The following is a 20404-nucleotide window of genomic DNA, read 5'->3' as shown; positions in this document are numbered from 1 at the left end:
TATTTCACACTTCTGAAGATCTGTAATAACCTGTGACTGTGAAGGCTGTCAAATCCACTCAAATGCTTCCTACTGAAAAATCAGGCTTGCACATCCATAGATTCTCCCCTCCTTCATCCATCCACATTAAAGCAGTAATTCCCAGAGACAGCCACTCTTCTAAAATAATTTACATCTGATAAAGTTGTTGGTGATACAGTATGAACAATATCTGCAGAAAGATTAAAGAATCAGGTCAAGAACACGGTCTGAATGCAAGTGTTATTAAATAATAAGCCGAAAATCCAATTTTTGAGTAATGGATGTGTTTGATTTTTACTTGAAAGCCTCATTTTTAGCACATTCATAGGAAACAAACACTCCATGTCAAAGCAAACGAACGCAAATTTACTCTTTTGGCCACCAATTACAAGAGAAAAACGAAAACACAATATTGGCAGGCTGCACTCAAAGTGCTGCTGTGCAGCCCTTCTCATCACAGGGTAAGTTTAGGCACAATCAGATGATTTCACTACATATGGTCAAAAGATCTGAGCCATTCCCATCTGCACATTATCTGAACATCTAAACAATTGCTGCAAAGCATTTGAAACCTTTGAAATATACAAGGAAAACTAACAAAGCTGATGGTATCTCTAGATTACTGCGTGAAGTACTAATAAGCAACTGTGTTATACAACCCGTGCTCAACAGACTGAAAATGGTCTTTCCCAAACCCAAATGACACACTTCTGAAGCTGAAAGTGATAGACCACAGCTGGCTGAGCAAGCACGGTGCTGTATGCTGATTCTACAAGCTGCCATGGTCAGGGGACCTCCAGGCTTTTTGTTGGCTGCTCTACTCTTTATTAAGGACTGCAAAGCTCCTCTTCTTTAACAGTAATTAGAGGGAGAGTCGAGAAAAACTAACAAGAGAGAGAGGCGTATTTTTCTAAAGATATGCAGTGAGATTGCTTTTCATCATCGCCTTTCAGTGCAGCATGCCTACGGACGGTATACGGCGTTCTGTTTTGACTTCACTGCCTCAAAATATGATGAATATTTGTAGCTGAAAACACGAGTACAAATTCTGAAAACGTAGTATTGAGATTCATTATCAAAATACGTCTTCACTATGGATTTGAAGTATCCACACATGGTATTCAATGCTTCTGTCCACCAGACGAGCACTGCGACACAAAACCACTCTCAGGACAGCAGCTGCAGAACTTGGCGTATGCGCTCACACTTCTCCATCGCGCTCGGGTCCTCTGCATCCGATCCATCCAACTCCTGCATAAGAGCTTCAGCTTTCTGCACAGTTGTGTCCCGTGCACTGCCCTTAAGGCCCTGCAGATAGTCCAGTAAAATGGTGAAATACTCATCCGGAACCTTTAAAGAAAAACAACAACACCATGGAATTAAAAAATACCGGCTTTGTTTTCTTCTTTCTCAGTGTTCATCCACAGCCGTGTCAAAGCATTACCCGAAAGGTAGTTAGGTGCACTGCACAGCCTTTTGCATTTCTGATGCCCCCCTCCAAATGGAGGAGTTTCTTGCCAATGCTCAAATTGGAAGGACAGACCGCAGTGAGAGGACTGCCATGGGCTCAGATGGGCAAAGCATCTGAGGGGAGATGCTGAGCAGATGTGGAAGTGATGATGCAAACGCTGCCTGAGAGAGAGCTCCAGCCTGTGAGGGCTGCTGGGAAGCAAAAACACACTAGCCAGACCCTAGTTTTGGAAACAGGTATGCAAACCTCACCAAATCAGAACAACAGCATGAGTGTATCTGAGGAAAGAACTGCGCTGGATGTATTCTCACTCCTACCCAAAATGGTTTGTTTGCCTCGACGAGGTACCACCCAGCATCACACAACAGATTCTGACTTTGACAGAATGCTTAAACAAAGGAACTGAATTTGAAAAACAAATCGAATTCAGACACATGGAAATCATTTTTAAATCACGCTGACTAAAACCAATACACTCTTTTAACACATCAAACATCAGAAGCAGTTTAGTTGTCTACAGTTGCCTTACCCCCACTTTACTTCCTTTCTAATTAACCAGTAAAAGATTAAATTTTAGCTTGTGTGGTACAATGTACAACCCCATGAAGGAACCTTGGCAATAACCTTGCAAAGGCTCCTCATGATTTTTCAGGATTTCGAAGCAACTTACTGTCAAAGCGTTACGTGAACAGATCCACTCGAAGCATATCTTAACTTCATGCTGTGGATCTGTGGAACTCGTTGGAGCCAGTATGAATATTTCTGCAGTGAATCGGGAGATGTGACAATGACCTAATCCTGAAAATATGTTTCTTTGTTTGACGTTACGCATATAGCATTGAAAGGCGCGCTCAACGCGAGCAAAGCTAAACACATACGTAAGTATTTAGAGGCCTGGAGACTAATTGTGTGAGGGCTGTTCCAATCCTGCAGACTATCAACGTTTCAGAGAAGTCAGAGCTCCAACAGACGCTTCACTTATTTCTCCAGTGACATTTGGCAGCACTACTTTGGTCGCTAGAAGTTCTACCACTCACAAAGAAGAGGAAGAAAATATTCCGGCTCTGCCTTCAACAATATGAAGCATGCCTCTAATGCAGAACCAACATGCTGAAAAATAATGAAAAAAAAACCAGCATTTCTGAAACCTGTGTCTACTCAGAGTCGACACATGCTGCTTACAGACAAAAATGCTGAGATGCAGATGGTTTCAGCACGATGGTCCTTCAGAGCAGGTATCAGTACCAGGTTCTTAAAGCTCAGGCACATTTCTGTGCTCCAAACCTGAGCCAAATGAGCTGCATAATTTATGTCCCCTGTACTCAGACCTCGTGGCACAGTCACAGCTCATCGTGTGCATTACAGTTAGTGCATCGCTTAAGAAACTGCTTGAAGGGGCAATGAAATGTCAGGTTAACGTGGAAACAGACAAATGTGACACAATAACCATCAGCTCCTGAATGCTCAGGAACTGTGTGGCACCATGAGAGTGGGGAAATGCTAACAAAAACAGCAGGAAAGGAGCAGTTATTACTTTTAACTACCCCATGGAACTCGAGAATGTTCAGACTTTAGAGACTTGCAGATGCCCACATGTTTTGAAAGGCAAATCCAGATCCTGACACTGAGCTGGCTCTCCTCATCACCTTCTGCAGGAGCTCCAGCACGCCCAGGGATGTGCAGCCCGGAGGCTGAGGACAATCGAGGTGATGACTTTCTAAAAATGCTGTGCCAAAGGACAACGATCAACAGATGACGCAGTGCTCATTTGACACAGGGTCCCCAAGAGGTCTACACACCATAGGTATGGAGGCCTGAGCAATGAAGCCTGCAGCCTACAGCAGATGGATTTTAAAGGCACTTAAAAAAAATTGCTTTTTAAGCGGCTAGAAAACCTCACTTTATTTCTTACAGAAAGAAGATATCAGCACAGGAAGCTTAATTTACCTCTTGTTATGGCTTCTCAGTGGGCACCCAAGTGACACCAAGAGATCAAAGACATGGCTTAGGAAGGAATTCTCCTTTTGTATTTTAGTCATGCTCAGATATCCAACAGATTTTCTTCCATAATGGACAGGAAATCAGATTTGGGTATAAAAACATAGGTAAAAGCATCCCTGCCTCATCCTGATGAAGAAAAAGACTTCATACATGCTTGATCATGAGTACTTGAGTGGTTCTGCTCAGTGTACTGGATCTGCATGCAAATGTTAATCATTATCTATACATCGTATACAGCGCATCTTTGATTATTAAACAGTACAAAACATGTGAATATAAATAAATCACTACACTTCCATCGTGAGAAGAAAAACCCAACAGAACTAGAAAGGAAGATTTCATTTCAGGATCACAAAACACAGAGTGAAGCTGTGTTTTGATCTGTAGCACAGACACTGCTCACAGTTAATTATTCCCCAGGATATCGCAACACCAACTCAAAGCAAACAGGTAAAAGAGCAGAAACATCATTCTGCCCCTAAAGCAACTTCCAAGCAGAGTTAAAGTCCATACATCTTAGGCAGAGCAGAGATGCATGAAGCAGTGCACAAACCATGCCTTACAGTGCTGGGTTCCTCAGTCAGAAATTCAGGTTAAGGATATGTTCAAATACACTCTCATGAAGTTTCAGCTTTATATATAAACACCGTTCCTCTCTTTTTCTGCCATGCTTCAGGAACAGAGATCCACAGAACAAGTGTCCACAGAACAACCACCCCAAAAGAGAGAGATGAATTACCAGAAATTACAATGGTGAGGTGTATTAGTTAAAAAGATTGTAATGGAAGCATAAATTATTAATAAATATTAGAAAAGTACACAGCTAATGCTAGTAACTTTTGATTAATAAATAATGGCTACAATTCATGTGGAAAACATCATAACATTGCCATTCTGAGAACATCCCCTGGTAATACAAACCTTCTCTTTCTCATACATGTGTGAGAGGAGCCAGGTTTGTCTCGTCTTTTGAAACTTCCATTCCTCTGGGTTTTCAGACCAGCTGCAATAAATTAAAACAAAAAGGAAAAAAATAGCTTAAACAAAATATGGCGTGATCGAAGTATTTATTGTTCATACTGTATTTCCTATAAGGATTCTAAGTAACCCTGCATGCATATGTAGCTTCAGAACGGTGTGCTGATGAGGTATTAGCATGGTTTTTGTACAAGTGGGAAAACAAGGCTAGATGGCTTCTGTGCAAGAAGTGAAAAGCTCATAGGAAGAGTCCATGGCCAAGAATGTGAAGTATTTTCATCAGAAAGCACTGTTTCCTTAGGTCAGAAATCAAGTCCCTCCTTCTCCTGGAGCAGCAATGAGCTGCCCTCATGTGACACACAACCAGAGCCAGCCACAGACCCACGGCCACACCTCCGTGGGGCTCTGTGCATGGGGACCAGCAGCAGGCAAGGACTCAAGCTTGGACTTCAGAGTTCTACAGTTCCCCAATAAGCTCAAATGCACATGAAATTAAGCAGCCTCTGAAAAGCTGGCAGGAGGGACTCGTGCCTGAGGTGTCCCCACGTCCTCTGGTCACCACATGTTGGGACAATGTGAGCTCAGCATGGCAGCCCGAAAAATCCATTCTTCAGGAGTGCGTGCTTCAAGGTTTTGGTTTACACAACGGTGTGAGTGAAGTGCTGAAGGTTACAGGACAGAAAACACTTTGCTCCTCACTCTCCCCAGGAATTCTGATTTCATTATTAGATCCAAACATCAGTCAGCATTAATACTGAATGCGGGAGACAAATGATTCGCATCGGTGAACGTTCTTTGTTTAGCAATCAAATTCCTAATAGGCAAAATTTCAGCTGGGTTAAAATGGCATTGTTATGTAGAAATTAAACAGTTTCAGAGCGATGCATTCTGCTTTAGGTGAAGACACAGACTCTCAGTCTCTAAAGAAATGAGCAAACCAGTAAGTCCCACTGGAAAACAAACACCGATTTTCTAAGCGTGTGCCTGAAAATTAGCACCTTAACACATACAACATTTGTTAATACATTGAAACATCACTTAAAGATCAAGCAGGGAAAAGCACTTAAAAGATCACACAAGGAAAAAACCCAGAAACTTTTATATTTTTCCCCAAAGGAAGACAAGCCCCCAGGGGGGAGCTTGCAAGATGTTTTTAATGCTTCAGTTTGTTTTAGGCAGTGACAGAGAGCACAGAACCAATTGAGAAGCCAGCTGGGTATGAGAATTAGCATTGTTTAAATACTGTCAAGTCCAATAAAGCAAAAGAGCCCTCATATTCGAGGAATGCTGCACCAGCAAATGCATTGTTCAGCCCATTCAGTGAAAGAGAATGGGTCTGGGTGCCTCTGTAGAACATCCCCTGCCCCCTCCAAATGCTTTCCTGACTCAGAAATTCAGCTTAAAGAAAAACTGGCAACAGCTCATTAGGGTAATCCTGAGCCAAATTCAATAAAAAACCCTGCAGCCAAAATACAAGGTAAATCATCAGACAAGTGACAGCCAACCGAAAAAGGACAGACATAACATTAATAACTACAGCATATGATATTTTACAGGATCAAAATCAATTCCACAAATGAAGCATGGTAACATTTTACATTATAACCTCTGCAAGGTGGCAAGAGCAAGCTGAATGTCAGACCTGCCTGCAAAAACAGCCCCTCTTCTAAGGACAGCCTTTGTACAGTGTACCATACACTTGTGATTTACACTGGTTGGTCAGATACACTGCCTAACACTGAGCATTTCATCCACTGCTGATGTTGTTTCTGTCCCTTACACCACCACCAGAATGCTAACAGGCACCACTAGCTTGGAAAACACAGCCTCATTTCACTAATCTCCTGTAAAGCTATATGATGTTACAATATCTTTATTACCTGGTTTATAAACAACTGGGACTAACAAATGAGTGCACTGTAAGGTTAATTGCTCTTATTAGCCCATTACCAAAACCATATGCTCTCTTCCACACGTTAAGGCAAGCCATCATGCTGCTGCACTTCCACTCCAGATAATTCTCTTGTAGAAACAAACACAAGTTTCACCCAGCCCTCTAGAAAGGCTTCTCCCTGATCGTTAACGATATAACTATGATAATTAATATAAACAAATAGTTTAATATGATCAATCGAGGAAACGGTCTTCGTCTCGTCATGAGTTCTGTCATGCAGGAGAGGTCTCTGTTTTGCTGTTTATGTGCAGATAAGCTTTCCTGACATATTACAGCAGTAGAAAAGGACTTTCCTTTGAGTGATGAAATATACAGAGTTACGACCAACTACATTATAGGAAAAAATGCCTCTTAGAGACAACCACAATGTCTTTCACTGTTTTGAATTCATTTGGTAACCACTGATATCTAAGTCCACATCTAATATAAGCTACAGAATTGGACAGAAGATAGACATGTTTAAAATGTATTTTCCCAGTACACCTAGGGCTAATTTCCAATATATTGTACAAACACTAATTGCCTTCTTTACACAGTTATGGTTTTAACCTCTCTTTTGAGCTCCAGCTCATTGAAAAAACACATCAGCTGACTTTAGTTAGAGAGCTTTTGTGTTTGTGCAAACGCTCTCCCTAAATGGCTTTGAAATTGAAGATACAGAAGATATGAATCAAATGAATCAGGTTTCCAAAGGAGCTTTACACATGGATTTTTGTTTTTTAGCATCAGGGTCTCATGTAGAGGAGCTGCCTGAGATTCTCACTGGTCTATTATACAGACAAGTTTTAGCCTATACATAGAAACTACACGTGGTTGTGTTGTGCCTTCCCAATCACTCACTGCAGATGCAATCTGTCTTTAAAATGCTTAATCCCATCCCTCTCAACTGTGACAGGAAAAGGACAATTCTGAGTCCTGGCAGCTAAGAAGGCACACAGAGGCAGCTGGCAGCACGCAGGGCAGAGCGCTCACTGGGATGCTGCAGTGGAGAAAGGGAAGGGAAAGCAGCCAGATTGGTTCCAGAAACATAGTAAGAGAAAAAACATCACTGTTACAAACTGAATTCAGGAAGGCAACAATGCATCTGCTTAGGCTGCTGGCCGGGACAAAACACCAGGGAGCTGCCTCAGCACTCATATAAATGTCCTGCAGTGCTCCTGCTCAGAAGTACTGTTCTGAGTGCCACCCATTTTACTCATTCAACTGAAAAGATCATTGGGTCGGAGGCAAGCATCAAGAAATCAGAAAGGAAAGACAGACACACAACTGCCAATAACCTTACTATATAATAGTATAACTGCCAAACACAGGGACACCTGCACTCATCCACACCTACTGCCACCGAGCTGGGCAGGCAGCCCCCAGCATCCCCTGTGCTGCACAGCCTGCAGAAAGCAAAGTTCCTGCACTCAGTGTCCTGTCTGTAAACGTGCACAACAGGAGCTTCCTCAATAAACAGCACCCACACTCTAAAAAATCCCCTTCAAGATATTTAAAGCCTTGCTGCAACGCTCCGATTTGCTCTCACGTGTCACAGTGCAATCCATGAGACAGCACTGACTTCAACGGACCGGGCACTTACACATAAGATAACTGCCCTTACCAGGCACAGATTTGGAAGCTGAGCGGTGCAATCAGGTCAGTTCAGTGCTACGTATGGGCAACAGGTGAGCACGGGATCCCAGCACCTCACAGAGCTCCCCGAGATTGCTGAAGTGTCACGGATGGAGCAGGAATTTGGCTGGTGGGAGAAGAGCCATTGCAGGGATGAAGCTGTCACACGGATACATAAAATACAAGTGGAAGTCAATGGAAGTTTTACACACGCCTTGCAGTGCAGATAGCAAAGCAGGAATAATAATTTTTCATCCACTCATAACGCATACAATTATTTAAAGAGAAATGTTAAGGTGTTTGTTTCTATCACGGGTATTCAGAATTTCATTTCTCTCAGGGCATTTGAAATAACTGTGTGTTTAAAGATGCAGGCTTTCACGTTTCTTCCACTGTTGATAGCAAATCCTGCACTCATCAAAAGCTGCATCGCCAGAAAGTGCTCCCAAGGATGGGGGCTGCTCCAAAGCCCACCCCACACATGAGAAAGCCAGCCTGCAGCATAGGCCAAGCCTTCAGATCAGAGGAAATCCCATCCGTGTGTGTGTGTGTGACACTGACTTCCCTCATTTGGAAGAAATGCCCAAAATTTACATCCTAAATAGATTTTCAAAAGCTTAAGCAGAAATGCTGTCATTAAAACCTACACACAACTCTTTGGCAGCACTCAAGTACACACACAAGAGTCACAGCCTTTATTTTTTAACTGTGTCTTTCTCACATAATGGATGATTCTGTTATGTCCCAACTCCCATTCCTGGGAAAGTGATTACGTTTACACTGATCTCTCAAATCCAGCATGGAAGTTAATTAACTTAAAGCTTAGAGAAAGGCTTTTCTCATTTTCCTGGAAGAGGAGACACTAACGGATCTCATTTGCCAGAAGAAACCTTTTAAAATTGTCAACAGACTTTAGAAGCAGTGCCACATTTTTGGTACAAAATCCTGGCACCATTTCTTAATCTGTGGTTTAAAAACAATTTTTAATGTACTCGTCCATCTGGTTTATATGTAGCACTATGGCTAAAAACTCGGGAAGGGGCAAGGGGGGAAAAAGATTTTTTTTTTAGTTCAGGAATCACATGTACAGGAGAAAAGAAAGAAGCAGCCTTCTTAGTATCTCATTTTGCTTCTATTGTCCAACGTAAGGTCAGATCATATCTGTCCAGCAAATTACACAACTCAGAGAACTTCCTTAGAAAGTATTTATAAAGGAAAAGGAAGAAGTCTTTGTGCCTCAAAGCAAACCTTTGATTAGATCTACATTGAATGTTTATCACAGCACGTCTTTTATTAGGTGCACTTTTATCACTTGCCATTATTTGTTTCACTTTATATTATGCTTGCATCCTGAAGCTCCATCCCAGACAAAATTGCCCTTCCTGCTCCAGCTCAGGCACTGCTCATCCCAGCATGGGGCACTCCCTGCCAGAGCTCAGAGCACAAACAGATGAGACAGGTGATAAAAGTGGAAAGGCAAGTTGACCCAGAAAGTGGAAACAATGCCTCAAAAGCATAAGATATGTCATCAGTAGAGCTCATACTTCTTAGATATGGTACAATACAATACATGCAGGGCATCTCAACTGTGATTCAACTCATCAACTATTCATAGACACTGACCTACCTGCTGCTGCCACCAGCGTTCCAATGGGGAAAAGCATCCAATTTAGAAACACATATATATCATTTTCTAGTTAATCATTTAGTTGCTGGAGGCTGTGTTAGCTTGTCTGGAACAAAACTGCATTTTGATTCGAAAATACATATACTAATAATAATACGTTGAGAACTTTCTGTTGTTTCCAGTAGTAACAGAGCAGCTTGAAAGCAGGAGGCTTGAAGAACTAAAGGTAATAGTGCTATGCTAAATATGCTTCTTATTTTAGGTAGAGTTATAAAAAGAAGACAAAGTAGGAGCTGAATGATCACAGAAGAAGAAAGAGATGCATTTTGAGAAAACTGAACCAAAAAGTGCAGGGCAGCTGACAGCCCACACAGAGTGCTCAGCAATGCCTGCCAGTCTCTATGGTGTCCAGGACAGCATCTGTCCTCTTTCAACACCCTGGGATGTGCACCGTGTTACTGAGGTTGTAAGTGATCAGCTTAGAGAAACTGCCCTGCCCATTATTGCTTCCTGCAGGTGGCTCTCACTCCAAGTTGATTTTATCCAAATAAAAGCAGTTACTGATACCTTCTGGGGCTCCATCACATTAATAAATGTGTGAAGGAGGAGACAAGTTTTATTAAGGATCCAGTTTTATTATTTTAAAAGTGCTGCTTGTTAGTCTAACTCAGGTTGGGAAGCTTTGATGGGTCCCTGGAGCTAACTGATTAATAATCATTGCCAACCGCATTTTAAATTTTAATGTTGGCCTTGGCTGACCTGCCTAAATGGTTCCCTACAGCTACGAAACCACTTTCTACTGTGCTTTGAATATTTGGGCACTGTCTGAATAGCTTGAGCGTGCTGGAGGGAGTGAGCAGCAGTGCTAATTCTCCTACATGACAATGTTATAACACAGAGAAAACATACAACCTTCCCTTTGCATTTCTGCCGTGTCAGGAGTATGGTCTGAAGAGAAGACAGGCAATAGGGAATAGGGAGACGTGTGCTCTCCTGACTCCAGAAGATGGGTCAGGATGGAACACATGGGCTTTGTGCTCCGTGAACACACTGCAGACATTTTGTTCATGTAAAGGGAACCCACTCTACAATCTGCTTTTGTTTAAAAACATCAGCAGGTAACCTGAAGTACACTGGCTTGTTATCACAAGCTCCTGCCTCCGAATCTCTCAAATACCTCTTACAAGGTTACTAGAAGTCATTTCACATGAAAGAATACATTAAAGCTACTTAATTATTTAATTAGATACAACTTCTTTTGTACAATAGTATGCACAGATGAAAGCTGGATCTCAATGAGAAATATCTAATGACTACATATAATAAGCTGTTAAGAAAATTCATTTATGCTAGATTTTATTTTACTGGCAATGATAGTCATTAAGAAAGGATGCATTACATTTTCTTAATTAGGTTCGGAAAAAAAAAGAAGTTATCTTAAAGGAAAGAGAATCATGCAAAGAAACCTTAAATATTTTACCCCAATACATACGGGCTTAACATGTGTAACCTAGTTTTCTCCATCTAAGGAAGCACTTAGAAATATAGAAAGTCTATGTTCAAAAAGAAGACGTGCTCCTGCCCCCCTAGCTCCCTTGTAATTACACACAGACCTGGACAAAGACAGAAGGATCTTTCAGAGTGGCCAGAACAGTTTGAAATGTCCATCTATATATTACATGCGTGCCCAGAAATCGGTGCAGATGTGGCTTTAGGAACATCATGACAGAATATCACAGAAAAACAATCCACGCAAGCTCCTCTTCCAAACAAAGAAATGGAGAACAATTGGTACAGGGCCACACAAAACAGAGACAGTGCCCTGCTGAGAAGAAAGCCAGGCCTGGGCTCTTTCATGTCACCTGCCTGGAGGGAGACCTTTGAACAGGACACAGATTTGGTGAGTCACGAACCTGATCACTGTTTAATTGATCCATCTGAAAAAGGGGTGGCATAACTTCTCAAAAGCTGTCATAGCAAGAGTGGATAGACTGCTGTCCAAGTACTTTGCATTGCTTCTGTCAAAATACAGTCACGATGCACTGTCACTACGGGTGATACAGAAAGGCAAATCACTGCTACTATGACCCACAGAAGACAGAGAAAACATTAAAAACCCAAATAATCTCTTTGAAGGTGGGAACAGTTAACTGACAGCATTACAACCAACAGACACCAAACAGAGGATTTGCAAAGTCATGTGAATGATGCTATTAAATACTGAACCTCCTCATGAAACTGTTGGAAGCCAATGCCCAAGTAAATATTGTGACAGCTTTGTTTCACACTGAAAAAATGGCAGAGGTGCAGAGACAGAAGGTTTCCAAGTAAGACCCTCTGCAGCTCTTACTGAGATACGCCTTGAGAGGTGCACTTGTGACCTTCAATAGCACTAGCCGAAAGATCTGGAAAGATGAATGATTTGATTCAGAGCCATAAAGCAGGATTAGGGTTTTTTAATCTATTTCTCCCTTTTTGTAGAATGCAGTGAGCATTTGCAGTTATGGAAAGGACAGGAAGAAATCTTCCTCTGCCATAAACTGAATGGGATGATGAGCAGATTTAGCAAGACACAACAGCCGCGGATGGAGGCGAATTTAGCACAGACATGAACTTCCTCCCTTGTTTTTTCCTCTTAAGCCACACGTAAGTGCTAAGCTAATGGGCCAGAAAGCTCTAACAAATCCTTTCCCTACATGAGATAGAAATGAGTTTCTTCAGAATGCTATTAATGGCCAGCCTGTAAGAGCTTTGGTGCAGGGAAAGCCACGCAAGTGCGGCAGCTCTTCCAAAGCTCAGTTTAGCAAGCTGAATCACAAACCTCCACTGATTTTACTGGAACACCACGCAATACTGGATGTTGCTGATACTTCCTCCTTATGAATGAGTTGGAAATAATGAGGAAATGCCTGCAGAATCTAAGAGTTTCTACTTGAGCTAAGTTTGGAAGTCTCAAACCTGACATTTCAGAACCTTCAGTGTGTTTTGTCTCTAGAAATCAGAGTTGCTTACTCAGATTTCTCAGTACTTAGGTTCTTCAGAACCTGCTCTGCTCACATGGACACACCTTGCTGGAAATGACTGAAATTACAAAGTAAATCAACAAATAATGTAGCTCTGGCCATCTGGGACATTTCCAGGACAGAATTACTGATCCTCAGAGTGTATTTCCATGATTTTTTTTTTCCTTTTTAAAGCAGGCCCTCCTGCTTTGGTGTGCCCTTCAGCCAGGCTGAAGCAGGACAAGAAGCGTTGCCTCTTCGACCTTCAGTGGAACATTTACTATGGTTATGGTTGGTGAGTGAGAACGCCCTCTGCATCTGCCCCACAGGAATAGCTGAGGGCATACTGGCATCCTAAAAATAGCCAAGGTGTGGGTGCTGTGGTGACAGCTTTGTAGGGTTTGTGAGTAATGCTGGGGCTGCTAGGGAACTGCAAACAAACTGACCAGGCTCCAGCAGATGCCACAGGGGACTGCAGGATGACGATAAGGTAACTCTACTCTCTTATTAAGACACGTCTACTTTCTCTGCTACAGAGACAGACTTCCTTTAAAATGAGGCAGATCAGACCACCTGTTAAAATCAACTGGTTAACATTCCATTTTACAGAGGGATTTGTATGCTCTGATTTGGGTCAAGGGGAGGAATACTTCCCAGAGGCAGGTAAAGCTAAAAATCAGCACCACAAAGTTGGAGCAGTCCTGAGACAAAAGCTCTGTTCTCTGCAGTATTGGGAAAAGCACAAGCCTTTGAAATCAGATAGCAGCAACTGTCTGCCCAGGTTCACCAACGCAGCCACAGAACAACGCCAAATGCAAATGTACCCTCTGTGTGACTCCCTGGAGTCAGGAGGTTCCTTGTATAACTCAGGACTGTGACAGAAATGACTGAAAGCATGCACGAACACACCAGTTACATCCATAGTTAACGCCTGCCCCAGAACCTTTAAAAAATTACCCATCAATTATTAAAGCAAAACCTCCTTCCACCACAACCCCCTCATCTTGGAGGGAAAGCTGCTGTTTTAAGACACTTTCACAGCCCAACTTTTGCTCTGGCTGAGATTCACAGTCTGATCAGTGCTGCAATAGCCAATGAACTTGAAGGTAACTGATGAGCTCCTACATCAGCTGCATCCCCCTGCCACGCAGAGCACGCCCAGTCCTGGCCCTTCTGGTGCACCGTGTGCAGTGAGACATTCCTGCTTCACACAACAGTTGGTGTCAGGGCTCACATTGCTCCATCTCACAGATATGACATGAGACAGTCGTTACCTCCCGAGGACAACGGCAAAGTCACAATTCAGTGAGTAAAACATCTGCAAAGGAGATACTTCCAACAACTTGTTAACCTTTGAGGAACGTGGTGCGAAGCCCCAGTGCATTTAGAGCACTTCAAAACAGTGCCATGTCCTGCAGCCATTTCCCCACTCAGTGCCAAACTGTCTTACTTCTGTGTTCTGAAACATGCCCTTGCTTTGTATTATTCTGGTAAGCATCTTATTTTTACTTATTCTCTATGGAAGTCTCTGACGTTCTCACCTAAATTTAAGGCAGTGATACAAAAGCACACTCCACAGAGGAAACCGAAAAGACAATGCCTTGGGAAACACCCTGGTGACACACAGTACCAGTAGAATATAAATCATGACAGAGAGGGAAGAAACACACTCTAGCAGCTTATTTTTCCCATGAAAACACACAGTGGATAACATCTGGTAATTCACAGCAGTATCCATAGAGAGCTGTTATCCATTTCTTCCACAGAAGATACCAGCCTTGTAATTCCACGTGCTTCAGGTGACATCTATTCTCATTTCTATTTGATGGGTGATGGAGAAATCTGTACGTGCAGATCCATGTGTCAACGAGCTTGCTAAGCTAAGCACAGGAATAGAAACTAGAAGAGAGCGACTTGCCAAGGCATACAAGTTCTGCTAACATTTTAGCACCACGGAAGGTCAGTTGGGTTATAATTACATCTAATTAGCATTCTCATGAATTGCAACGTCTTCTCACTTGAAGGCACCTAGTGCTTAAAAAAGTACGGATTTTATTTCCTGTTTTCTAAGAATCAAAGTAAGGAGGCATTCTGACCTTGGATTTAAATGTGAATCACCCCAAACATGTCGTTGTTAAGAGGAAAAGGAAGAGCTTTGTGCAACCACTAACACCCAGCTCTTCCCTCCTGCTTTACTTTGTTCCTTTCTTCCTGTTCAGTAACACAGCCTTTTGGTTTTGTTTTTTTTTTTTAACATTATTCCACATTTTCTTCTCTCCTTCTCAGTTATATAACCCTTCTATCTCCATTTTTGCTTTGGTTCCCTATTTTAATCCTCTCTGTCTCCAGATCTGCCTGCCTGCTGTCCCAGCAAGCTGGAGGACCTGCCACTGGGAGACTTTCCTTCTCTATTTCTGCAGGCACACTGCGACAGCAGAACTGTGTGGGGGAAAGCCTGACTTTGTGTCACGGGAGGGAAGAGCTGAGATAAAAATTAGTGAGCACAGACATTACTTTCTCTCACTTTCCTTTTCCCAAAGACCAGTGCAAAGAGGAAAAACCATCAGCAAGGAGGGCACTGCCTTGGCTTTCTGAACAGAGCTCATAGGACTGCTGCAGAGGCAGAGCTCTCCAAGTACAACATGCCCTCAAAGCAATAGCTGTTATTACCTGTGCTTTATTTCCTCCGTGCAAGATGTTGGTATTCCTCCCTGATGTTACTGCTACAAATGGAAATTCAGTTTTCTGCTGAAGAATTTCATTTTATTTCCTCCCACATACCAGAAAAAATGGTTCTCTATGTATGACCTACAAAACAAGTTGAATTTTCCCTTGCCTGTCAGAAGTCTGCACGTAGCAGAACTCCTTCACTGAATGATTGCTAACATTTTCCTTTGAAAGTTCTCAAAATTAAAACAAATTCCTGTCAAAGCTGAAGCCCCAGCTGCGCTCCCGTGCTGTGAGCAGTCCATCTCTCAACTCATCAGAATGCCTGCTTTAATTATTATATGGTACTTCAAGTTCCACCTGTAATGCAGGAGGTTCGCGTGTCATCAGGGAGCCTCCTCACTTTGCACTATTTACTGTCAGGTTTTGTGCTGGAGGTGGGGCAAACCATAAATCCACAGTGCCCTTTTGTTCACCTCCCATCACACCGTGCTCCTGCATCTGTAGGATTACCTTATCCTTCCACGTGTCATTCACACCTGTAGCCCCACAAAAACACACAGACTAAAAACCCTACAATGGGCTCCCAAGGACACGAGGAGGTCACCAGACACACGGGACAGAACGCTCTCTATGTTACGTTCATTTGGCAGTTCAGCATCTTGCTACTATCCCTGGTTAAGTGTACAAAACCCAGATCATCTGTTGCTGAAATAACCCCAGACAACGTGCTGCCATAACCCAGAGCTGTGGGGCTCTGCCGTTACAAGACCACGCTGTGCAGCCAGCATACTGTTTCAAGGTCATTTGGTAGAGGTTAAGTGAAATCCTGTAGTCAAATTAGCTCAAATATAGTTTCATACTCCTCGAACAAGGCACAAATCCATACAGATAAGAGCAGAATATCAACCAAAGCCCCACGGCTTGTCCTTTTGCTTTCCAAACCTGAAAACCATTATCTCTAGATCCGCCACTTACTCACACACATACCAGAGTACAGTTGGAGCAGATGGTTCAAAGATAACTGTCAATCCATCTGCAGTTCAAAACAGTGGTGAACCATTCCAGCTGTTTTCCAGATCAAAAATATTATTGTCATTTTGCTATCTCTGTGCGCTGAGGGTTACGTAACAAAAATGCACATGTCCCTCTGCCTGGAATGCAATTAATTTCCTCCCTCCCCACTGAGAGTGGTAAGTAACAACTCAGACAGTCTGCATGCTTCAGTTTTAAGCACGGCCAGAGATGCAGTGACAGAATTATTCCCACGTGGTAACCCACTGCTGGTAACACGCCAGCCCTGTGCAGGTCTTAGAGACAGGGTCTATCTGGTAGCTCAGGGGAAAAATAAATACTCCCTTCCTGCTTACACACGACCTCTTACTGTCTGTAGCATACTGTGAAGGCTTTGTTTTGGCTATTTTAAACATAGGCATTGCTTTAAGTTGGAATTCAAAGTATTCTAAGTCAGTATGCTAGCTAAAGTAATTGCTTCTGATCTGAAATAGGCCACTGACTGGCTACGTATTTTGGTATGCAGAAGTAAGGCACTGTACATTGTTAACCTCAAGATGCTGCCAGAATCGTGTCTTAATTCACAAATGTCCAAATATCACACGTGAGGTTAAGTGAGGACTCCATAATGCGATCTGCTCACCTTGAGAGAACACCCAAAACGCCTTTGCTTAAAACGGTGCACTTAAAGCTAATTTCCTCGATCTTTTCTGCCCTTCATCTCTGTGAGTGCAGCTAACCCAGGGATATTTATATATCAGCTATCAGATCTCCAGGACAGGAGCTGTCCTGTGCCATACTCAACATCCTTCAGTTGTTACACTGATATACATTAAATGAAGTGAAAGGATGTACACTGAAATGAAGCTTCAGCTCATTCCTTAATGGCAGCAGTCTCCTTTAACAACTTACTTCTTGGTTCAGCTTGTTCTGGATTCCTGGCTTCTGAGGGAGCACCTGCAGTGCTGATAGCAGCCTTACCTGGTTAAATAGGCCAGAGCCAATTCAGATCCTGATGGCTTCTTGGGCTCTTCTTTCTTAGCAGAGATTCCAGCTTCCCTCATCAGCTTTTTTTCTTCTTTCTTGCGCTCTTTTTTCAATTTTCTTTCCAATTTCCTCATTTCCTCTGGGGTAAGATCTTCCTCTTCATCTGCTGCCTGAAATAATAAACATTTAAATGAAGCGATTCTGCTTCTATAGGAAGATGAACAAAACATGCATAAATGTGATTGAAGGGCACAGTTATTATTTTAAACCGGCAGCTTCGAGTCCATAATTTTAACATACACCAAACTTCTATGAAGTTTCTACGTTGTTCAGCTCACAGAAGTGTAAATGCTGCACTTGCAGAAGTCTGCAGAGGCCTTTTCTGCCCTCTGAAGATGAGTACACTGTTCTCAGCAGTACAGCAGGGAGAACAAGCACCTCCTCTGCTCGGTATTAAACATCATTTCTAAGATTTGTTGTGCTGTTTGTGCTCTCATGACGACAAGGGATACGAGCAGCAGAAGCTGTTCATGGTGGAGGGAAGGTATGGAATTGTTTAGTATGCACACTTTTATACAGGAATAGTGTTCCCTTAAGACTGGGACTGAATCATCACACTGCCCTGGACTGAGAAAACCTCCAACCACAGGCCTGACTTCCCTTTAGCCAGAAGGGAAGATGTGGTATCTGCCAGATTCTCCCTCTTGGAGATCCTCTGGCAATCCTGCATAAACACATCTACACATATATCCCAAAAAGGTTGACATTTCTATACATTTTCATACAAAACAGTTCTTAATTCATCTTGAAAACCCATTCATTAAAAATATATGCATAATTATACCGAAAATGAAAACATCCTTTCCACATAAAGAAGAGCATTCAGCAGATACGCTGAGTTTATCAGGGTGAGATCAGGCAGTGTAGAGACAAAGAGCTGCTCCACAACAAGCCGAGGCGTAGCCCAGTGATTCCCAGCACTGTTCATTCATCCTCCCAGGCAGCAGTCCCTCTGACTAAGTATGAAGTATGAAGAACTCCAGCTGAATGGCTGTTACTCAACATCCCAGTACGTTTTGTTTTCCTGTACGAACACCCTCCAGTCCAAGTCTAGCGACGACTGTGCTGCCTCTCTTCTCAGTGATGCCCTAGAAGGACAAACATCAGATCTATGAGGTCTTCAGATTGACCAGGTCTCCTGAAGAGATCCAGCCTTTGCAGGGCTCTAACCAAAGATCACTGTGGACAGATCTCCAGGAAACTGCAGAGAAAGCATCTTCTGTGTGTCCCCATGGACCTCAGGAAGCAGTGATGATTTGGACACAGTGAAACCACCTCTCCTGGGCAACTTGACAGGAGCAACTGAGCAGGAACAACAACAACAACAACCACCATGAAGTTCTGCAAACAAGACTCTTACGCTCAGTCTGAATGTTTCCAAGATGAAGAGCAAAGGGATGGTATTAATTCCTAGCTTACATGGTAGATACAGAGCTCACACAGCCCCAAACAGAACTGTGATGCCTTTGCTGTGGTTTTAAGGACCTGCTGCTCCCCAGGTGTGAGCTTCAGGCACTCAGCTGCTGCTAAGCAGCATTCACTGCTGCTGAGCTGCAAAGCAAAGGACAGGTGAGCAGGGCAGCACCTGAATGCAGTCTGATCTGATGAAGACACCTGCCGAGGACCACGCCTTGGTTCAGTGTCAATTCCTGCATTAGCCAAGTCTACTCTGACCCACTTTTTTCAACTCTCTGTTTTCAAAGGCCAAAAAAGGACACGAAAGCAGACATCAGTATAAACGGCAGTAAGGCAGTAAGGAGGATTTGCTTGTTTGTTTCATTTGAAATGCTTTTAATTTCTCATTATGGAAAGCCAGCATCCACTCAAAAAAAAAGAAAAAAAACCCAACAAAAAAATCTGCATTTGTATAGATAACATTTCATGGTAAGAAGAAATAATATTTAGATGAAGGTAGGCACGTGACTGTTCTGTGGGAAACAACAGTTTCATTGGAAAAGCCATCGTGGTGCTCACTACAATAGCAGCCCCACCACGCAGCCCTCCGAGCACCGAGGGTGGTCGTGTATGAAGTGTTTGTAGAAGATCACTGCAGCAGCTGTCCTGCAGACGACACACTATGCTTAATCTTCTTTTAAAAATAATGTAATGAATTTGTTTACTTTTCTGCAAGCCACAAAGCTTTCAAATAAAGTGCCTGTGGCACATCATTAGAGCAGCTCTGATAAAGAGGCCTCCGCTGCTTTGGACTTACAGTAACTGCTATCTCCCTACCTTCCCCTCCCCCACGCATTCCTCACATTATCAAAAAGCTTTTTATCCCTCTCCCGACTGCTCCATTAAAAACAAAACAAGTTGCTCCCGCCCCAAAAGTGGGTCCCAACATAAATACCAGGCCCTCACAATGCTTGTTTCCAGCGTAACAATTTCGGCACTGTAGGCCATCTGAAACTCGAGCATTGTTCTCCCTTTGGGGCTGGAACCTTTCCAGGGCTGAAAAAGAGTCAGGGTTTACAGCTTAAGGTACCTTCTGATAGCACACACCGTCCCTTGGTCCAATGAAAACAGCACTCATCAGCTTCTGTTCGGGACCCCCAGCACACGTCCTGAGCTGCAGTTTGCTCTGACATCTCTCGTTGCAGATGCACTTGTATCCGTGATTAGCACTGTGGACCACAATCTGTCCTCGACTGTTCATTTCTTTTTAATTTGGAAACCTCAAGTCTTAATTGTTTCATAAAGTGTGTGCGTTTGGGAGCACATTGTTCCCTGAAGCTGAGGTTAGTTTTACTGTAATTAAAAAAACAATCATAAAACGAGCACAAAACAGCACAACAGAAACCAGCTTTCCCCACAACGCGGGGCTCGAAAGAAAGCAAAGCCAAAGCTTTCCATGAAACAGAAAGCCCCGCTGCTTTTCCTTCAACTTAAATGCCCTCTGCTACGGTACTCCACTGATGCATCCCTCCTTCCAGTCAACAGCATTAATTTTTCATCTTGCTTTGCCTGTTCCATTAGTGTGACTGCTGTTCGTGAGCCACTCAGACTCC

At 42.9% G+C, this 20404-nt stretch overlaps 1 protein-coding gene across 6 annotated transcripts in view; it reads right to left on the bottom strand.

The window, feature by feature from the left end:
* Positions 1-976: 976 nt before the first annotated feature.
* CUNH7orf50 (chromosome unknown C7orf50 homolog) overlaps positions 977-20404 on the bottom strand; it is a 93718-nt gene continuing 74290 nt past the window's right edge. For 4 of the 6 annotated variants that reach the window (XM_065732924.1, XM_065732925.1, XM_065732926.1 and 1 more), the window contains 3 exons: positions 17331-17506; positions 4415-4496; positions 977-1371 (listed from right to left, as the gene is read on the bottom strand). In XM_065732924.1, coding sequence (XP_065588996.1) covers positions 1189-1371; positions 4415-4496; positions 17331-17506 — 441 coding nt within the window. In that variant the 3' untranslated portion in view covers positions 977-1188. The remainder of the gene's footprint in view (positions 1372-4414; positions 4497-17330; positions 17507-20404) is intronic. The other 2 variants (XM_065732929.1, XM_065732927.1) reach the window with 1 other exon arrangement.

The sequence above is a fragment of the Cyrtonyx montezumae genome, unplaced genomic scaffold (assembly GCF_038088225.1).
Source record: "Cyrtonyx montezumae isolate F1298 unplaced genomic scaffold, pur_monq_1.0 scaffold_16, whole genome shotgun sequence".
Lineage (NCBI taxonomy): Eukaryota > Metazoa > Chordata > Aves > Galliformes > Odontophoridae > Cyrtonyx > Cyrtonyx montezumae.
Note: the sequence above shows the minus strand (reverse complement) of the source record. Positions and strands in the feature narration are given on the sequence as shown.